The 21,609-nt window shown below is 40.1% G+C and overlaps 1 protein-coding gene across 1 annotated transcript; it reads left to right on the top strand.

Moving 5' to 3' along the window:
* The first annotated feature begins 16 nt into the window (after positions 1–16).
* Positions 17–21,609, top strand: LOC143512745 (tricarboxylate transport protein B, mitochondrial). Its single transcript, XM_077003401.1, has 9 exons — positions 17–399; positions 9,067–9,174; positions 9,803–9,902; positions 12,204–12,342; positions 12,719–12,803; positions 13,021–13,125; positions 13,319–13,434; positions 13,550–13,623; positions 15,437–21,609. The coding sequence occupies exons 1-9, from the start codon at positions 288–290 to the stop codon at positions 15,549–15,551; spliced, it is 954 nt and encodes a 317-aa protein (XP_076859516.1). The 5' UTR covers positions 17–287; the 3' UTR covers positions 15,552–21,609.

Raw genomic sequence — 21,609 nt, 5'->3', positions numbered from 1 at the left:
ACAGAAAAGAAACGGAGAAAGAAAGCGCCCCGCCCTGTGTGTGTAAGGGGACAACACGGGAGGAACCGAGAGTGGCCCGTGTTCTCCTCAGATAGGCTGGGCCAGCCTCGCCTGTCAACGGTCCCATCATCCGCTGTGTGGTTTAAAGGCTGGACTAAGACTTCATTCATAGACAGAGCGGCGACATTACGGGCGTCGCTCTCTTGTTGTTTAACAAAGTAGCTACTTTGAAAGGGCCTTTGAAACAACCAACTTAACAGTTTAGTCTGTTCAGTGTTTGTCAGAAAATGTCTGAGCAGCCCACATACATCGGTCCGTTTCAGAGACCCCGCTGCTTAGCGGCGGCAGCACCCGGTGAAAAAGCCAAACTCACGCATCCTGGCAAAGCGATACTGGCAGGTAAGTTTTACTTTCTGGATAGTTTAATATATTTATGAAGTATGTAAGCCTGCTTTCCCAAAGTTACTTCAGTTTAGAGCGACATTTTATTTTTCAACTTAAATGTTAGGATACTTGTATCGAAACTTGCACGAGTTGCTCCGAAATCAGGGGGAAGCTCGGTGAAGTGAGGTTACTTTCTGTTTCCCGTTTAGTTATGTGGGCAGAGGCGTGCCGAGTGAGTGCTACAGATGAATGAACGCTTTCAAAAAACTTAACGAGAACCTTTCAGCAGTGAACACTCTGTAGACTTGTATTTACTATTTTTGCATTGACAGCACGGGATCCACACACTAGTGTTGCGGCCAAAAAGGGTATATAAATTTAAAATCAAATTCAGGTTAAACACGCATTGTCACAAAGCAGCTTTACAGATGATGTGTCCAGATCCCTAATGAGGAAGCCGGGGACAACCCTGGCAAGGGAAAAAGTCCCTGGGCGGAATTAAGGGAGAAACCTTGGGAGGACGAAGGACAACCTGCGGTGTTTGAATTAGTATGCCTGTCGGTGCAAAATAAAATGTCGTGTATTACCTGTGTTCTTCACAGAAGAGCACAGTCATGCTTTATCACAGCCCAATCAAGGATGTTTTTGTTTTGTTGTCTGAAAAAATCTCAATACACAAACTCACAGCATCAGTGTTGATTTATTTTAACCCTCTGCAAGATGCTGTAATGATTAGTTATTTTGCTGCATTTCACACACAGCCCTGTAAAGAAGAATGTGCTCGTTTATTCTGCCTTAGTAAGGAGTAGTGTTTAGTCAGTTTCTATTTCCAGAGAGAGGACATTCTCCCCAAGAACCCTTCATATTCTTATCTTGTAATCTCATCCTCAAAGTCAGCACATAACACATCATTAAAAAGTACAATGGTGTTCTTATTCATCTCTGACCTTATTAATGGCACAGTCTTGCTGGATGAACATAAAGAATCAGACTGCTAAGAGTTATATTAATAGTGATCACTTCCAGACTGATTAAGCTGTCATGTTTTTAAGCTTTCATATTAACCTTTTCATGATTAAGCTTTCATATTTTAATCAATTGCACAACTTCCAAATTACTTCCAACAGATCAAAAGCAAAAAAATCTCCACAAATTCCCATATGGTCATAAATGATTAATCAATACTTTACTCTCTTCTCTCTATCTTTCTCTACCTTTCTGCTCCCTTCTCTCTCTTCCACCACACCCCTTATAAAGTAGTAAAAAGGTTCCAAGCAGTTAGCTGCACTCTAAAACTGGTCAACTGAAATGACAGGTTTTTAATGTCCGTTTTTTCCCCCGACAACTCTTCTTATTCACCCTTCTCCACCCTTCTATAATTACATGATATGCAAATGCAGAAGTATTTTTTGCTACATGGAGACTGCACTATGGGTGTAGGAAGAACCACACTTGCTTTCACCAGAGACACTACATACATGGCCTAGCAGACCAGATTCCTTTATTTGCTCTTTTTCCACACTGTACTCTGGGACTAGGGGCTATATTAATAGTTTGCAGTTATGGTGGGGTTGGGTGGGGTGCTTAGTTAAGTACAATTATGAAATAATGCTACAGCACAACCTTCAGAGGATAATAACAGAGAACTGTGTAGGCCTATTCCTTGGTAGGATAGATCTTTCAGGCCTTGACCTCTATTCAAGTGGTTACACTTACACACAGTGGAAAGTTCATTGTTTACAAAATGTAACTGGAGTATTTTCCCATGAGCTTTAGGCTCTCAATGAAGCTGATTTGGTGTCGCTGGGTAACCCTTCTAGTGTGCTTTACATCTGCCTGTCTAGCACACAGTGGAGTTTGGAGCATCTCTGTCCCAAATGTTCCCCAGGTCATCAGTGACCTGGAAGTACTGCACACATTAAAGCATCCCAGGTCTATTTGGTCACACGAGTGGAAGAGATTAGGGAGCTGGATAAGTGCCTGCTAGACTGTCATTGTTAAAAAAAATAACAGGCCAGTCCTGAAATATCACTGCTTTGCCTTGACCTAGTGAGATGCCCCAGGTCCTGCCATGCAGTCTCCACAGTAAAACATTATTCCTCCACTGTTATCTTATGCTGTGACTGGTCCTTCAATATGGGCTCTGACATCTTTGACTCTAGAGATGATTTTTTACTGCATGGTGACCCACCCAAGATGTGAATGAGTGTGTGTGTGTGTGATGCCGTAGTTCTTCATCTGTCTGTTGACATTCTCTTTCTCTTTAGAACCCAACTAACCAGCTGTACTGCCCTGCCTGGTGGGCCACTAGAGAAACCAGCTCTGTGGCATGCTCAGCAGAACTATGACACAGGGAATTAAAGGGAGATGTAGTTTATACAAGGGCTATGGGTATAAGGAAACAAATTTTTGTTTTGCCATAGATAGGCTTGCTCACTGTGACAGTAGTTTAGTTGTACTTGTTAGGTGTACTTTGTGTCTGTTGGCCAAGGCATGGACATTTTTGGGGAGACCATGGAGACATGCTGTTACCCTTTTCATCTCTCTGTCACCACATCTGTATTTCACTCTCTTTCTGTCTCGCTGTGTCTCCCTCTGGGTCTCTGGGAGGCAGCACATGAGCTTGGTGAGTGCTTGTCTGTCCTCGGCAGCTGAGGTCTTGGCTCTTAAGAGGCTCTGGTCAAAACCTCATAGTGCCGTTATCTCCACCTTTGCCCACATGACTGTCTTCTGATGCTCCACTGACACCAAGCAGCCTGCTCACACATATCTTTCCCTTTGATAAAGCCCTCGGTAAAGAACCCCTCTACTCCAAGTTAATTTGTCTGTCTTCTTTATTATTCCTATTTTTGTCCTTTTCGTCATAAGGACTATAAGATTTAATGCATCTCAGTATTTTACTGCCGTCTTTTTTATAGCATTGGCTCTTGCTGGCATTCTAGGGGAGTTGTGAAGATCGATACAATTTATGTACTGAAAGAGAACCAAAATAGAAGGTAGTTTGTTTCATTTAGGTTTTTATGGTTGTGTAAGTATGGCTTTATCTACCACTACTATTCAAATGACCTTCATACATAAGTAACTTATTTTGACATCACATCAACAACATTTTTTTAATTGTTTATTTGGATGTTAGTCATCCTGGTGTATGTCCGTTATCCCAGTATCTCAACATGGGGGACTTACAAGGTCTGATATGCTGTTACAATTTTTGTTTGCTTTGATACAAAAGGCAATGAATCACTGCTTGAAATATACATGATTCTTCTGATTTTAGCAGAAACTTAATTTCATTTGGCAGCTTTATGCTCAATACAGAAGGGATCAGACTTTGATTGAAATGTCCATGTATAGAGGGAATTGTAGGTGCAACTGCAGTACATATACTGTTGAAACACCTGGATGTCATTTCAGCTAACAAGGTGTTTTTGTTTGTGCCCTGTTACCATATATTCAGTGTGAGGGTGATGTAAAACTGTGGCCAAATGCAATGGACAGGATGGATGGACTGGGCTAATGATAGCCCTCTGATACTGGTAGGCAGATAAATATGTTACTGTATAGGCAGATAAATATGCTACTGTATGTAGTGATACTGATTCGGTTTGGCAGTACAGTGTTTGTTATTGGTTGTATATGTTTTCTGAACTTTGGTCTATTGCACTATAAGAACAAATGGCTAAAAGTAGTAAAACCCTCAAGAATACTATGGCTCTTGTGATTTTGTTTCTTTATCATGTACAGTTTATTTTATCATATACAGTAAATGCTGCTATTCTGGGTTTCCAACACAGTAAACAATTAATTAATTTACAGTTTATAAACGTCACGACTGTTACATTTACAGTAGTGATGGACAAATCAACAGATCAAATGCATTTTTTAAGCTGGCATTGTGAATATAGAAATACAGGAAGGGAAACCCCATAGTTATGTATTATGTATTTTGGAGTTGTTTGTGTTTTGAAGTAGGGCTGCACGATTAATCGTATTTTTATCGTTATCGCGATGTGAAGTTTCACGATAAACACATCGAAAGAGCCACGATAACTCCTTGAATAACAGCAAACTCAAATTGCGTTATCCTCGTCCAGCAATAGAGGGAGCTATTCGCGCTGCAGACTATGATCACGTGACGTAAGTAGGCAAGAGGCAGAGTGAGGCAGAGTTGCCAGGTTCTCGGTTTTCACGCCAAATTGGGCTTGTTTGAAAATCCAGCCGCGGGTAAAAATTCTGGGGCCGCGGGGTGCGGTTTTTTGGGCTACTTTTGAGTTGGGCTACTGCGGAAGTTACAAGTCAACACTAAGAATTGATCGCGATATAATACTTAATTTGTCTCCAGTTCACACTCGCAACACCCCCACCCCCCCCCCCCCCCCACCCCCCCCCACCCCCCGCCGACAACTTACACTCGCAGATTTTGTGCGGAAAGCTTTTGTAGGACCTGGCAACCCTGGAGTGGGGTGAACACGCTCATCAGACACGCGATTTGGTTTAAGCCTGGTTTACTAGTGATGGGATTTTCGGCTCTATTTTGAGATGCGGCTCTAACGGCTCTTCTTACTGTGGAGAGCCGGCTCTTTCGGCTCCCAAATGGCTCCCCATATATATTTTTTACATTTTAAATTAATTAATAGCTTAAACCTAATTTTATAACATTTTGTTTCATTATTGACATTGTTAAGCACTTGTGATGAGTAAAAATGCGGCATAACAATGCTTTATAAATAAAACTTTTATTATAACCAATTATTAAATTATCACAAAATAGCACCAAAAAGAACACAATACAGCTTGGCCAATTGTCTGCCTGTTTCCACAAAAAAAGTGGAGATAACATGTTTTTTCAGTGTTTTCCCACCACGTTATTAAGCTGCATGTGATTGGTCAGATGTGTGGAGCACACGCATGACATGCGGGCAGTGGAGACATTCTTTGCAGTGTTGTCCGAAATGATATGTGGTAGTATAAAGAAACACCCCTCAAAAACAGGGGAAGGAATTTACCTGATGTTGCATTGTGTTCCAGGTTTGAAAAGTGCTAAAGTAGGCTAAAGTACTTGAAAATGCTTGAAAATGTAACTGTATTTTGTTTCACAACAAATAGCTGTCTGACTGAATCGATGTGATAAAAAAGCGATTAATTTCGAGTATATGTATAAATATTTAACTTAAGTTTAAGGTGCTGGGAAATATTGAAAATGGACCTTGAAAGTGACGTACAAGTGCTTGAATTCCACCTTGTAAAGGTGTATGAACCCGGCATACATAACTTTGTTCATTGCGCTGAAGAGGTGCACGACCTCGCTTCTCACGGGGGTCCTCACGCAGGGGCGGAGCCACCGCGATTGCGTCATTTTCGGCGCCAAGGACTGACTGAGGAAATAAACTCTCCGCTCTCTACCACTGGCAGAAGCAGATCAATACGCGCAAGGAGAGGGAGAGACAGCGAGGCACCGAAGGACAAATAAAAACGATGTTGGGGAAAAAACTGTGGCACTTGCAGAGCACAAGCGCAATACTGAAGGAAAAAGCGGCTCCCAAATAGGATCCTAAAACGGCTCCCATTGTGGAGCCGGTTCCAATTGTTCACTACAAAGAGCCGGCTCTTCAGAGTTGCCAGGTTCGCGGTTTTCACGCCAAATTGGGCTTGTTTTGGAAATCTAAATTTAGTTGATAAACACTAATGTTACAATATTATTAATGACTTTAATATAAATCGCAATACTGATAATAAATCCCTCATAAACAAAATACTAACTTTGGGCTAGTTTGAGCTTCTGAAGGGCGGGTTTTAGACTGACTTTGGGCTGGATATTTTTGTAAGACCTGGCAACCCTGCGGCTCTTAGAGCCGGATCGTTCGCGAACGACACATCACTATGGTTTACACTTGATGCGGCGCGAGGGTCCGGGAGGCGAAAATAACGTAATCGCGGTGGCTTCGCCCGTGTGCAATTGCCTCGCGCGCTGTCGATTCACGAGGTCGTGCACCTCTCGAATTTTGTAAGTTCGCGCGCGCCGCGTCTCGGCGCAATGAGAACAGTCATGTTTGCAGGGTTCATACACCTATACAAGGTGGAATTCAAGCACTTGTACGTCACTTTCAAGGTCCATTTCAATAATTCCCAGCACGTTATTGAATTAAATATTTATACATATACTCTAAATGATTCGAAATAATTCGCTTTTTTATCACATTATTTAATGTTATTATTTATTTAAAGTTCGCGCGCGCCGCGTCTCGGCGCAATGAGAACAGTCATGTTTGCAGGGTTCATACACCTATACAAGGTGGAATTCAAGCACTTGTATGTCACTTTCATGGTCCATTTCAATAATTCCCAGCACGTTATTGAATTAAATATTTATACATATACTCTAAATGATTCGAAATAATTCGCTTTTTTATCACATTATTTAATGGATATTTATTTTCAAAACGCCCAATCTTAACGTCTTCACGTTCTCTCATGTTTCGTCCTGGAATTACAAGAGGCTCGTATTTGTTAACGTAATATAAGAGAATTGTTCAGTCAGACAGATATTTGTTGTGAAACGAAGTAGTTACAATTTCAAGCCTTTTCAAATACTTTAGCCTAAATTCCAGCACTTTTCAAACCTGAAACACAAAGCAACATTAAAATTGGTCAGGTAAAAGTTCATTCCCCTGTATTTGAGGGGTGTTTTTTTTTATACTACTAGGCCTACATATCGTTTCGGACAACACTGCAAAGAATGTGACACGGCAAGATTAAACGCTTCCGCCGTTCGCGGAGTTTAACGAGGTGTGCGGAGTCGCTCACTCGTGAAAGTATAAACCTAGATTGAATCTATTGTTGAATATTTGCAAAATATTTGGAATTATTCTGGATTCATTACACAGTAAAAAACAAAACAAATTAACGTGCTGCTGTTCAGAGAGACACTACATTTCTGTATTTTAATCTTAATTTATCGTGGTTCACATCGATATCGGGATATCCAACAACGTTATCGCACATCGCAATTCTAGTCCATATCGTGCACCCCTATTTTGAAGTCCAATATTGAGTGATAAAGCAGACTTGCTGGAGGAAGCATAGGCATGTGTTGGTTATGGCAAAATGAGTCACATTTGAACGAAATATGAAGTGTTTTGGTGTTTTAAGTGCATTTTGAGTGCTGAGGTGCATGTTTCAAAAACATACTGTCTGAAGTTTTGAGAAAGTGGACATGGTATTGATACAAGTGTGGAAAGAAATAAACAAATCATTCAACTTTAATGTTTCCTTACTATGATGTATGAAACTAATTATTATCTACTGCTTGAGGTCTTAAAATCACTTCTAGTGAGTAAAGGTGACTGGAATCTTTTCAGAATCAAATTCTGACACAGCACCATTCAGTGCTGATTTAGCCCAGATGGTTGTTTTTCCAATGTATATGAAGCTTTTGAAGCTTTTTTTTGTTGTGTGTATGCATATATATATATATATATATATATATGTGTGTGTGTGTGTGTGTGTGTGTGTGTGTGTGTGTGTGTGTGTGTGTTTACTTCTGCCAATGCTATATCATTTGTGTGTATATGTAGTATGGTACAAAGAAAAGTACTGCATATTGGTATTTCAGTAGTAGCCTACATGGCATTTTCCAGTTGATGGGAAAAGTCTTAATTTGCTAATGAATCATATTAAATTACATTCTATCAGGTGTTGCACTGCTCCAGATTTTTTTTGTTGTCCACATTTGCACAATCATACAGCTGTATGCCCACAGGAATGCAAATGTTTTAGGTCTGATTTATGGACGTTTGTCAAATTGGCCAGAAGTAATTTCCTGTACAGCAGTATGCACCCTGATGGATTGAACTCTGTGTGTGTGTGTGTGTGTGTGTGTGTGTGTGTGTGTGTGTGTGTGTGTGTGTGTGTGTGTGTGTGTGCGCGCGCGCGCGCACAGTGTTACAACGGCCATTTATTATTTGTCAACCTTTTGTTTACCAGAGAAAATGCTCTGAGACTTACAGGTAAACTTGTGTTAGACAGCAATAGGCCATGAATCCAGGCCCAGGGCTTGATGGATATTGCAAGAGAAATGGACTCTGAGTAGTTTGATAGATGGAGGCACATTTCCCATGACCAAAGCTGTGAAGTGAAGCTCTAACTACACTACCACTCATCATTTCATTCATTCTCAGTCATTTCATTCTCTATGTTCCATGGACAGGGCCTTCAGGGCACGTAATATGTTGGGTGTATATGTGGGGGTGTGTGTGGGGATCTGAGTGTGGGAGGGTGTGTGTGTGTGTGTGTGTGTGTGAGAGAGAAGGGGAGGTGGAGTTTTAGTAATATTGTTCCAGCCTATTCCCCTTATATGTATTTATGCAGTGCCTAAATGATTTGTTGGTTTTTTCTTTGTTATGTTGAGTGCCACAGGATTTGCTTCCCTCTCTTATGAGCTTCATTGTGTGACTCCTCTCAACCTGTTAGAGACGCCATGAAATAAGACATGTGGGAGTTTAGGATTTCCTTCTGGGACTACTGTATGTGTGTGTGCTAATGATTCATGCTGTGCATCAAGACAGCAATAATAGTCAGATGTGCTAATGTAATCTAGGATTAAAGGATTTCTCGATTTCTCCACAAGCCTAATGGCACTTGAAGTGAGCAGGAAGGCTGATGGATAATTTTCTCTGCTTCTAGGTGGAATTGCAGGGGGCATTGAGATCTGCATCACCTTTCCAACAGAGTATGTGAAGACGCAGCTTCAGTTAGACGAGAAGGCCAACCCACCACGCTATAGAGGCATTGGTGAGTGTGTACACACAGGGAATGAGCTAAAACACACATACACACACACACAGACATGTATGCTTATATATACGTACACATATACTTGCATGCGCGCACACACACACACACACACACACACACGCACACACACACTGGAAGGAGATCCTCTTCGGAGTTAATTAGCAGAACTCTCCCGCCCATAACGTGCTCTAGCCTTCTGCCACTCTTGCATGAGGTAAACAAACTTAACGTCCCCCCCTCCATCTCTCTCCCCCTCCATCTCTCCCCTCCTTAATCTCTCTCCCCCTCCATCTCTCTCTTCCTCCATCTCTCTCCCCATTCTGCTTTCTAACCCATCTCTTCCTCCATCTCTCCCCTATATCTCCCCACCCCATCTCCCCTCCATCTCTCTCCCCATTTCTCCTCATTCTCTCCTCCAATTGTTACATTCTTGGCTAAAGCTCTGAGAAACATTTATTAAGCCGTCTGTTGAGTTTACCAGACTACTACCATTTGCCTTCCAAAAACCTTACAATCCATGTTTGCTTTGCATTAATAATGTGCCATCCAAACAGAGTGATGAGAAATGACTTTGCAGGTTGTGTTGATGCTGATAACTGATTTTGCTCTAATGTTTTATCTGCAGCGGACTGTGTGACACAGACAGTTCGGGGGCATGGAGTTAAAGGCTTGTACCGGGGCCTCAGCTCTCTACTGTATGGCTCTATACCCAAGTCAGCAGTTAGGTCAGTGTGCACATGTGCACACCCACTCACATGCACACAAACAAATATTATGCATTTGATTTTAATTTCACAGTGACAGCTTTAATGACATTTCTATTTTGGAGACTTGACATTTATTATGCAGCTTGTTTTTGTTTGTGGAACAAAGGCCAACTGAACATACAAAGATGCAACCGTACTCACTGCCTCACAAAGACACACACTCACAAATGCACAAGAAATGTTATTCTGTAGAAAGCCCTTTTCACATTTCTGACAGGTTTGGACATTCAGCTCCCCCAGAGGTTGTGTGTGTGTGTGTGTGTGTGTGTGTGTGTGTGTGTGTGTGTGTGTGTGTGTGTGTGTGTGTGTGTGTGTGTGTGTGTGTGTGTGAAGTCAGAAGTGCTGCCTTTCTAAGTATCACTAAGCCATAGAGTAGCAGAGAACGTTGCTCTGATTGACAACATAGGATATGCACTGCTGAACCTGTCTATTTATCTGTGACACACACACACATGCATGCGCACACACATAAATATACATATCCCTCCCTGAGGGAAAACGCATCACTAGTTTTAATTGAAGTTACTTTACCAAGATTACCATTAGCTGTATTATTTGCACATCGCTTGAACAGCTGGAGATGTTGCTCCAGTGTGGATGCATGTAGGTGATGTGAAAAGCTGAAAGACCCTGTGCGTGTTCGGCCATACTCTCCCCTCCCTCCCTCCCCTTTTCATGGTACTCTGATTGATTGGCCCTGAAACCTTCCTCCTCTCTGTACTCCTCCCGTTTTCATTAGCTGATTGGGCTTGTAGTGAGATGGAGCGAGGCCGAGTCAGGGGGGGGGGGGGGGGGGGGGGGGGGGTGGAGAGAAGGAGCGCAAGAGGGATCGATCTTGCAGATACCCACTAATGGAAGCAGTGTCGCTAGGCAATGCCCATGATGACAAATACCACTGTGACTCATCAAAGACTGGTGGCTCTGATGTCACATCCGGTCCCTCCTTTTGTTGATTGAACCTTCCCTCTTTTATCCCATTAATTTGGCAAAAGTGCAGAGGCATCTGTTTTGAATTTACTTCTTGTTGAGCTTTCACAGGGTTACAATGACTCTGTTTACTGGTTACAATCATTGTTTCTCTCGTTGAGTCCAAATAGATTAAATTCCACAAACGGGCACATGGCTCATAGGAGGGTAGGGCAGGCATCTGATTATTTAATCATGTTTTGAAGCCTTTTATGAATAATATGTGCGCCAGTTTATTAGAGATGGACAGTGTAGAAGAGGGGGGAGGGGATGTCAGCTGATCGACCAGGACACATTCCATTTCAGAGTTCCTGTGCTTATCCTGTCAAAGAGCTGTTCAGATCTAATAAACCAAAAAAAATTACATGGCCCAGTGTTGAGAGACAGGGAGCTAGAGAGTGAAAGATGGAGAGAGGGAGCAAGTGAAAGACAGACAGAGAGAGAGAGAGAGAAAGCACATGAGACAGAAATGCACAGATGGGGAATAACAGGGTGAGTTTGACTGAGCAGCAGAGCGAGATATGGGGCCATTTAAGGTGGATCTAACAGGTACACTCCAGAAAATACACCATGGCAGTGAGAAAGCACTCCAGACAGACAGCTGCCTGCACCAGCACTTGCTTCCTGGGTGTATCGTTTTTTTCAGGTCCACAACTCAATTGGGAGCTAAAAATAGCTCCGTCTTTAGGCTGCCTGGTGTTCCTTCAACCACGCCTTCTCAGTAATAAAGCACAGGGGGAAAAAAAATAGGTAGATAAAAAAAATCTCTCCTTAAGTTCCTGGATCCTGCTGTTGGTTACCAGTGGTCTCCCTGCCAGCTGTTGCCTGGGTTACCGTCGATACCAGCTGATTAAAGAGGAAGCATGTGTCTTCTTGGCAGGCGGTAAATATTTGACAGGTCTGCAGGCAGACTGGCAAGCAGGAAAAGGTGCATGTGTGTTCATGTTTGTTTTTGTTTACGTGTGTTTGTTAGTAGTAGTGCGTGAATACATAAGATTATGTAGGAATTAAGATCATTGTTCCACTGGAAAGGCATTGCTGTGCTTTCATAGGCTCACTCTGAAATATAGAAATGTGCGTCATCAGAGAATCCTAGCATTACCTTCACCGAAATAAGCAAACTCATTGTGTGATGAGGAAATTATTTAGAAGTTATTTAGACCAATGATGACTAATGATTACCGTAATCTAAACACTCACTCACTCACTCACTCACTCACACACACTCTCTCTCTCTCTCTCTCTCTCTCTCTCTCTCTCTCTCTCTCTCTCTCTCTCTCTCTCTCTCTGCAGGTTTGGCATGTTTGAGATCTTCAGTAATCAGATGCGTGATGAAACTGGGAGGTTGGATGCAACACATGGATTTGTATGTGGCCTTGGTGCGGGGGTCATGGAGGCGGTGTTTGTTGTCTGCCCAATGGAGACGATAAAGGTAAGGGCATCGGCCAAAGGCATCCTGTCCCTGCCTTAGTGGCGAGGCTATAATTGTAGATGTTCCAACAGTAGTACTTTACAGGTGTATGAGAATAACTATTATATGTTTCCCATAAGATCTGAAATGGCAAGTGAAATATTTGAAGTATCCTTCTATTTTATAATTCCTTATATATAATATATTAAACAGGACTTTTTCCTGAGGATGAATAGACGGGGAATAAATAAATAGACATAATGAAGTTGTCTCAAAACAAAAAGAAAATTGTTTCAAATTGTTTGGAATGGGTCTGTACTTAATGAAAGAAATGCCTGTCCGTCAATTCCAGCAGTTGTGCAGCGTTTTCTCCAACTGCTGTGCCCTCCTTTACCAGGTTAAATTCATTCATGACCAGACGTCAGCCAACCCCAGATACCGTGGTTTCTTCCATGGAGTCCGAGAGATTGTCCAAGCCCAAGGTACAGAAAGCTGCATTTTTCTAAAACTCGATGCTCTCTGCTGGTCAGAAGAGGCAGTACATGGTTATATGTAGATACTGTCAAATTCCATTACTCAGTGATTTCAAAAGAAAAAGTTCCCTTTGTAAAAGTTCTTTGTAAACATGCCATCTTAATAAATAAGGTTAATATCTATCTCACTCAGTCACTCACTCACCCTTCACTCACTCTCTCTCAGGGATCAGGGGAACATATCAGGGTCTCACAGCAACAGTTCTCAAGCAGGGCTCCAATCAGGCCATCCGTTTCTTTGTTATGACCTCACTGAAGAATTGGTACAAAGGTTTGTATCCATTACAATATGTAGAGATGTTTGCTAAAACCTGGTAGGACTTAAATGAGTTATATTTTCAGGAGTGTGTACAAATATAATTTGAAATGCTTCAGTTGTTTGTCTGACAGATATCAATGATAAAGACATGACTGCTGTATTTTAAATGTTACTCCATTATTGACTTTTTCTTTGCATTAACTAGGTAATGACCCAAACAAGCCAATGAACCCAATAGTGACGGGCATGTTTGGTGCAGTGGCTGGTGCTGCTAGCGTCTTTGGGAACACCCCTGTAGATGTCATCAAGACCAGAATGCAGGTAAGTGCTATTCTTATGTGGGCACAGATGCTGTGTGTGCATGAAGCTCTGATCTGAAGTCATTGTTATTTCTTCATTAGATTACTGTTTAAAATGACCTGTATATGTCTCTCAGGGTCTGGAGGCTCACAAGTACAAAAACACTATGGACTGTGCTGTGCAGATCATGAAACATGAGGGGCCAACTGCGTAAGTTTGTGTCCATGTGTGCATGTGTGCACAAGGGTGTGAGTGTCTCGTGAGTTGTTTTTGTCTTGTTTGTTTATATGAAGTGTTTTGGACAGTGCTATAAAACATTTTAATTAAGACTAAAGGAAGATTAAAGACTGCTTTCCAGAGGTGGGGACTCGAGTCACATGACTTGACTCGAGTCAGACTCGAGTCATCAATATTAAGACTTTTGACTTGAAAAAATATTCAGAGACTTAGACTTGACTTGGACTTTTACACCAATAACTTGGGACTTGAATTGGACTTGAACCTGTTTACTTGCAAAGACTTGATTTTTTAACCCCAAATCTAAATTTTAAAATGCATATTAATATTTATAAAGTGCACCCCATTAATTTCATTTCCGTCCTTCTGACGCAGACCGGTCCTCTGCTTTTCCACACTCTGTACGTGTGTGTGTGCAAGAGCTGCAGCACAACCAATCAAATGGGGGAGTCAGCGAACGTGAATTGTTACCGGGCGGGGTGTAAAATGGACACAAATTAAGTATTATATCACGATCGATCGATTGCCAGTGGTTGGCGCCAGAGCAAACTAGTAACTCATTGAATCATAGATGTAGATCAGAGGTAAATAAACTAGATTTTTTTTTCGGCATGAGAAATCGGATGTGTGGCGTGAGAGTGTGTGAAGACGGTCAAATGCGTGAGTCTCATGCTCAATGCGTGAAGGTTTGGAACCCTGTATTCTGTATCTGAACTCAGGTAAGAGAGCCTCTCTCTGTCACCATCATAATATCCAGTTCTATCTCAGCATGGATTGTGATTTTGAAATCGAGAAAAAAATATATTGACAAAAGTGGAGCGAGTTTTCAGCTATGGGGACATCATTCTACGGCTTCATCGTGCACAAATGACATACAGACTTTTGGCCAGTTTGGTCTTTTGCAAATGCAATGCAGAATAGTTTACTGAAATGTCTAAAGTTGCAGATTCCTGTTAATTGTTCAGTTCTTATATTTGTTTGTCTTGTGTCACTCACACATGGACACACATGTTCTCTAAGAAACCAGATAAGAGAAGAGAGGGAAAAATGCCGTTATGGTTCTTTGTATTGTACTGTTAAAATATCAGCACTTTTTATTTGAACATGGAGTTCTACTTATGATTTTCACAGAATATTTATTTCTGGAAAATTGTAGTTTAAAGTATGAATATTTTTGCAGCTAAGTTTAAAAAATTGAACTGTGCAATAAAGAGGTGTAATTTTAATTTTTTTTATACTTCGTGTTTTCAGTTGCACATGTTTTATCAAGATTTGAGGAGAATACAGATTTAAAAAAGAACACATGTCTATTATTTACATTTAAAATATACCTGCAACATTGGTAAAAAAAAAAAAAAGACTCAAAAGGACTTGAAATTCCAAGTTTCAGACTTGGGACTTGACTTGATGGTTGCCTGTCTTGACTCGAGACTTGACTCGGGACTTGAGGATAAAGACTTGGACTTACTTGAGACTTGCAAAACACTGACTTGGTCCCACCTCTGCTGCTTTCTGTGTGTTTATCTGTGACACACAGAAAGATATGTGAATGTGTTTTATAGTGTTAATAATACTGAAGAATAACAAAAAGAATGAGAAAGAAAGCATGTGTACAAAATGTGAACTTCCTGAACCATGTCTGTGACTGCTCCAGGTTAGCAGTCACAGACCTTGGAACATTGAAAACTGGTTTAGTTGGTGTGCTGTTACAGTAATCCTTCTGTAATCAGCATGTTTTTGACTGCAGCTTCAGCGTGTGTTAACTATGTGCCTTGATCATGTTCAGGTTCTACAAGGGCACCATTCCCCGACTGGGCCGTGTGTGTTTGGATGTAGCCATCGTCTTCATCATTTATGAAGAGGTGGTGAAGGTCCTCAACAAATTCTGGAAGACCAAGTGAGAGCAAAGGGGAAGGACAGAGGGGACAGAGGGGAGGGAGGACAAGTGGGGACAACATGAGACGCAAACACTGTGCCAAAAGTCTGAGTGCTTAGTATTTTTTTAATGTCTCATCACTTACGTTACACTCATTATGTTTACATTACTCTTATTGTAGACCTTGAAATATGCACATGGGTGTTTTTAACAGTGGACCATCTGCAGTGTAGCAATTTTCAGTTTTTCAGAAAATGTGGCAAAATATCTGTTTTAACCTCTAATGTGCCAGTTGGTTGGAAATATCTTAAGAGTAGTGGTTTCAGCTTCAAGGAGCATTCACTTCTGATTAGGGAACTACTGTATCTCTGAGAATCCCACTGTCTGCAATTCACAAACACATAAACACCTACATTCTATACATTCTCACAAGTCTCACAGAGTTTAAGATATAGTTGTAAAGTATATAGCATTTATGCTTTTTGTAATTTGTTTATTTGTAAAAAAGATCAAGTGGCACTATTTATGTGTTCAAAAAGAGACATTAAGCTTTCAAATAATTTAATAAAATAATGACGTTTATGATTGCTGATTTATAGGTTTAGGCAGTAGAACCTTTTCAAATTTGGGAGCTTTGCTATTTAACATTCCAAACAATGTCAATACATATCGGTGGTTAGAATGGTATTATTACATATGTTTTAGGGACTCTACTTATTTATTTCTTAATTATTTCTTATTTGTTAATATTTGTACATTAGGATTATTTTTAATGTGAGTGCTTTAATTAAATGCGGTCCAAGTTGAACATTTAATATTTGCTTTATTGCTTTTGTTTGTCCATCTGTCCATAGCAATATGTAATGTGCCCTTTCCACCACTGTGGTTTATTTTAACATTGTCCACTTTATCAGCAGTTGTTAGGGGTCCAAGCACCATTCAAACCCTGGAACCCTTTATATTTGTTAGCTTTTTTTCCCCCTTATTATTCTAATTCCTTGCCGATATTACTCAGCCAGACCAAACCGGAAGTCCTATAGACATAAAACCTGGTTCTTGGGTCCTTAACTCTTACGCCATATTTCATTCAAACAAAATTAATTTTTACTAAACAGTCTTCCAGTTTATAAAAATAGAACCATTAAGTTATGCCCACTTTATTTTTTACATATTATACAATATTTTGGATGACTATCTTAAATTGTATTGTACATATAGCTGTACATATGTAGCGCCAACTCCAACTCATTAACGTTTTGATGGAATGACATTAAACTTCATAAACACAACTTAACAAAGGGGTTTAGGGCACAGCAGGAATTTTGCTGGACATGGATCACTAGATGGCGCTATAACATCCATGAAATGATCACATTCATTGAGGTTAATGTAAATTAATTGATTAATGTAAAACATCAAACATAATTGTAATTACACATAGGATAAGATGTCAATGTTTGCATAGGGCCCAGCCCACTCATTTCACAATAGGCATCACAACTGCACAAGTTAGTCACAGGGATCATCACGTAGGCACCTCCTCTCATCAGCATTTGGCTGAATGACATGACTCCTCCAGAAAGCTCAACAGTGGGGATTGACATCCCAGACCCAACCCCCCTCCAATATTGCTATTAAACCAACCTTGTACAAAAACTTCTTTAGATGTAATACCACATTGTCCACTCCACTGACTAAGGCCATTTACAGACCTTTTAATGATCCTGTGCCATTACAAGTGCCACCACTTCCTAAACCCACAGTACACGCAATGTGTGCCGCCCTGATGCAGCTGATCACTCCGTAACCCATAAAATCTATATTGGCTTCACAAGTGAATAAGGCCATACTCAGATCTACTGACACGATTACTGCACGCTCAATACCACCAGTTCCATCTGTATCTACCACTCTAGACATGACGGTGATGTGACCCAACAATGCATTCACCTGCCCAATCTTCCACATTCCTGTGACACTGAACATCTAAAAAAAAACTAACAGAAAACACCTGTGCTTTCTTCATCCACAGACCTTTCAGCTACTTCAGATTCCTTCATTGATGCCCTTAGATTACAGCCTCTAAAACCAAAATCCCCATTCAAGGATGTGGCAGATCTGGCTAGAAATCCTTTATCACTAATCACTTATCTCTACTAGCCTTATCCACTGGCATTATACACCTGCCACCCACATCCTCTCACATCGGCCACAAAATCTGCATATTTCAAGTTCTTCCTGTCGGATGTATATAAAATAAACTGTCCACTTACTTTCAGAGTATAACACCATAAACAGCCTCAGTGTAGTTAATGCAATGTAGTGCAATATGTAGTTTCTACATAATTCCACCACAAATTTACAGTCTTGTGCTTCTATGCCCAGCTATCTCTACTAACTCGATCTCGGTTATTTCTACTAACTAAATCTATCTTTCTCTATCTGTATTTATCCTGTTATGGTTTTCCACTGTCCTTTGTGCACAAACCTAAACCTAAATATCTATTCTTGCCATTACTGGGCAATGGGTTAACCTCTGTGTGCTTATTATTGTCTCCATGCATATCATCCATGCTGCAAACTAAATTTACATGGCAATAAAATATGCTTGTGGTTCCCTCAATATAATTTACAACTATGTTCTTCACCTAATAACCACTGTCCAAGGATTTGCAAAGGGAAGGACACAACTGTCTCTCCAGGTGGTTCTCCACCACTCTAAAATGTTGCAACGAAGCAATTATCCCTGATTTCCCTGGTAAGCCAATGTTACCCATCATTCTCCTGTTGACAAATAAAATCACCTGTCCCACGTCCTGCTCTTCCACTTTGCACCTGTCTCCTCCCTAAGGTCCACCGTCACTCATAGATTCCGCTTTCTCCCTGCTTTAACTGGTGTAGGTGCCCTTAAACCAACAGTGCCCTTAAACCATAACCAAATCAACTGGCAATATAACTGTTAAATATAAATGTTACATTTAACATTTAACTTTCCTAACTAAACTAGTCAGGCAGTGCCACACGACTAGGACTTAGCCTTATTCATAATCCTGTCAGTCTCTTTACTTCAGTGATTGCAGTCTCATAAACAGTCAGTGCACATCTAATATAACACATCAAACCAAACTGGAGGTGCCCCAATTTGAATTTACCTGATAAATATTTTCTTTAGCCCCATAACTTGTTCTTTGTCATCCCTGTATGCCCTCAATAGAGAGAGAGAGAAGTAATATTCTGCTGCCTCTCCCTGCCTACACCCCACTCTGCTGCCTCTCCACTGCCTACAGGCCTAATTATCATGTTAATTGCCATCTTAAATGCCACTGGTGAAGCAGAACCCAAATGTCTTCCATAAGAGAAGATGAAGAATTGAGGAAAACCACATGTAGGTTCTACATGTCTTACTTTGCTGTCTGAATCTGATGCCAAAAAACTGCTATGCTCTATACAACCTGCAAATCCCCTAGTCCCCTGCCTTTTGCATTAATGTATGAATTATTCTCTTTCAAATATGTAGCAGTCTCCACATGATCTTCTAAAGAAGGGCCTGTAAACCAAAACTGATCAATACCTACAGCATCCTTCACTTTTTGTATGAGAATACCCAGATTTCCACTCTTTTGGAATAATCAATTTTTTCCACCTACAACCATCATCTATAAAGCTTCAAGATTTAAAACTACAAAACTTTTATACAATTGATATGGGACTACATTATGTCCTGGTGTAGAAGCTGCCTTTGCATGATTCACCATGTCTGCTTTTTTGTTTGTTTGTTTTTGCAGTTTACCATTAATAAAAAAAAAAAAACTTTTTTGACTAATCCTAGGCGTTTCACTGAATTGCCACAAAATTGTTTGCAATGCAATGTTTTCAGTAAAAAAACTAAGTTTATTAAAAATTTATACTTTAAGTACAACAAGGATGCTACATGTCAGTCATTCACTGTGATGAACTCAGTGTGCTGAATTATTTACAACTGTAGTCATGGTAAACTTTGGCATATCTTTGGGGAATGTTATTAGCCCTACATTCTGTGGATAACTGAGGCATTTTGTGCAAATTGGCCTCTGGGGGCTGCTACAGTGGTTACTGAGGTATAAATAAGATAAAACAAATATTTCTTGCTTTGTTTTTTAAATAAAGTATAAAGTCATGTCACAACGCAAAGTTCTTTAGGACTGATAACACAAATCTTTCTAAAAATCACATGTAATCAGTGTATTTTCACCAAACCAGAAAAAAAAAAACATTTCACCACTTAATTCACTTCTTGTAGCAGTTCAGGTCTCAACTAAACACATTTAACAGACATATTAAACAACTTGTTAAAGGGCTCCACTAAGTCTGGTTCAGTCTGATTTGGTATTACAGGAAATTTATGCTATATTACAATAAGGCTTGCACTACTTGCAAGATGCTTGGACCCCAGGATCACTATTCGTGGCACTGTTTTTTTTTTTTTTCCCTCCCATTTACTTTTGTATCTCACTTTGTTAAATGATCTCAAAAATTGTCTTTGGGTTGTACATGTGCCTTTAACCATACATTCCTCAGACCTTATTTTAAAAGCAAAAGAACATTTGGTTTCTTGTGATTCCTGTCTCTCCTCATGCATTTGGTGCTGATCAATACACTGATGTAAATATTAACCTTCCCTGTGTGCAGTATTCTACGACTGAAAACTACACCAGAACTGTGGAACACAACTAACAAGTGAATGTACCGAAAAAACTGTAGCTGTGCATTGTCCTGAAGTAGAGATCAGTGAGATTTATTTCCTGTAAATGTGACATATATTGATGAAAGATCAGATGAAAGTCGTATTGTGATGTGACTCCCTGGATGTAAGGTTTCAACTTAAAGTATATGAATCCAGCTACACCCAACTACTGTACTAACTTATTCAAATGGTTCAATTGTCTCTTGGATGAAATGTCCAGCAAATGCACATCTGGACATACTATGAAAATTATCCCCTAGGTTGATGATTTAAATTGTACTTTACTCACATACTTTAAAGAAACAAATGTTTTCTATTATATGACTTTTTTTCCTTTGGGACTTGAAGCAATAAAAACATCTACACAATGCATTTAGGAATACTTGTAAACCAATTATTAATACTGTTTATTCAATCAAGCAGTGTCAAATGTTAAGAAGAGTGTCAAAGCAAGATTTTTTTTTTCATTTTACAAATGATTTATGTACATCAATATGACTGTGCATTCACATTACATTTTGCAGATAATTCTTCTGAATACCCTAAGAACTCTGTGCAACATTTTGTTTTCTATTCAAGAATTAACAGGCCTCCATGGGGTTTTTGATTCCATTGTTTAAAAGCCTTCATACTGTAAGCATGTCATAACTACAGTTATGTCTTTGACCTCTTCTTTTACTCCTCTCATAAAGTGGCACTGCCTCCACATGCTTTGTCTGAAGTGACAGAGAGGGTCTTTCAGTTGTACGAGTTGCAAGATTTGGGTTTGGCTGAGTTGATTGTAAAAAGAAAATGTGTGTGGTGGAGGTGGAGGAGAAAATCTTGACAATCTTGTCTGGGATATCTACAAAAGTGTTATTATACTTAGATGTGAATTTGTATTACTGAACTGCTTAATGGTGCATTCTTTGAGTAGGGCTTATATTGTGGTTATACCTATTCAAAGTGGAGGAGCTACATCTAAGTCTGATGTGCTTGGTCGCAGGCAATAGTACACAAAGCAGAATAGTTGTTATAGTTGTAATGCATTAAGATTAACTGTACCAGAGTCATGCATACTAGATATGTTGATGACCTGTTCCCATGCACATTGAGACAGTATAGCAGCTCAGTGTCAAGGTTTTGTGTATGCGCATACTTGTTTGTCTATGTGTCTCTGAACATTTGGTACAGGTATGTTTGTGAGTGCCTTCCTTAAGTATCATGTAATTCTGTTGCTGATGCCATTCGCACCTTATGCTAATATGTTTGTGTCTCTTGTAAAATGATGAGTGTCAACATACAAATATAAAATTAATAATTTAAAATTAACTTATTTTATTTTCACTAGCTGAAATAAACCTATAGGCAGATGAAATTA

This window comes from Brachyhypopomus gauderio, chromosome 4, assembly GCF_052324685.1.
Source record: "Brachyhypopomus gauderio isolate BG-103 chromosome 4, BGAUD_0.2, whole genome shotgun sequence".
Lineage (NCBI taxonomy): Eukaryota > Metazoa > Chordata > Actinopteri > Gymnotiformes > Hypopomidae > Brachyhypopomus > Brachyhypopomus gauderio.
The sequence above is the reverse complement of the archived record's forward strand: the minus strand, read 5'-3'. Positions and strand labels throughout refer to the sequence as shown.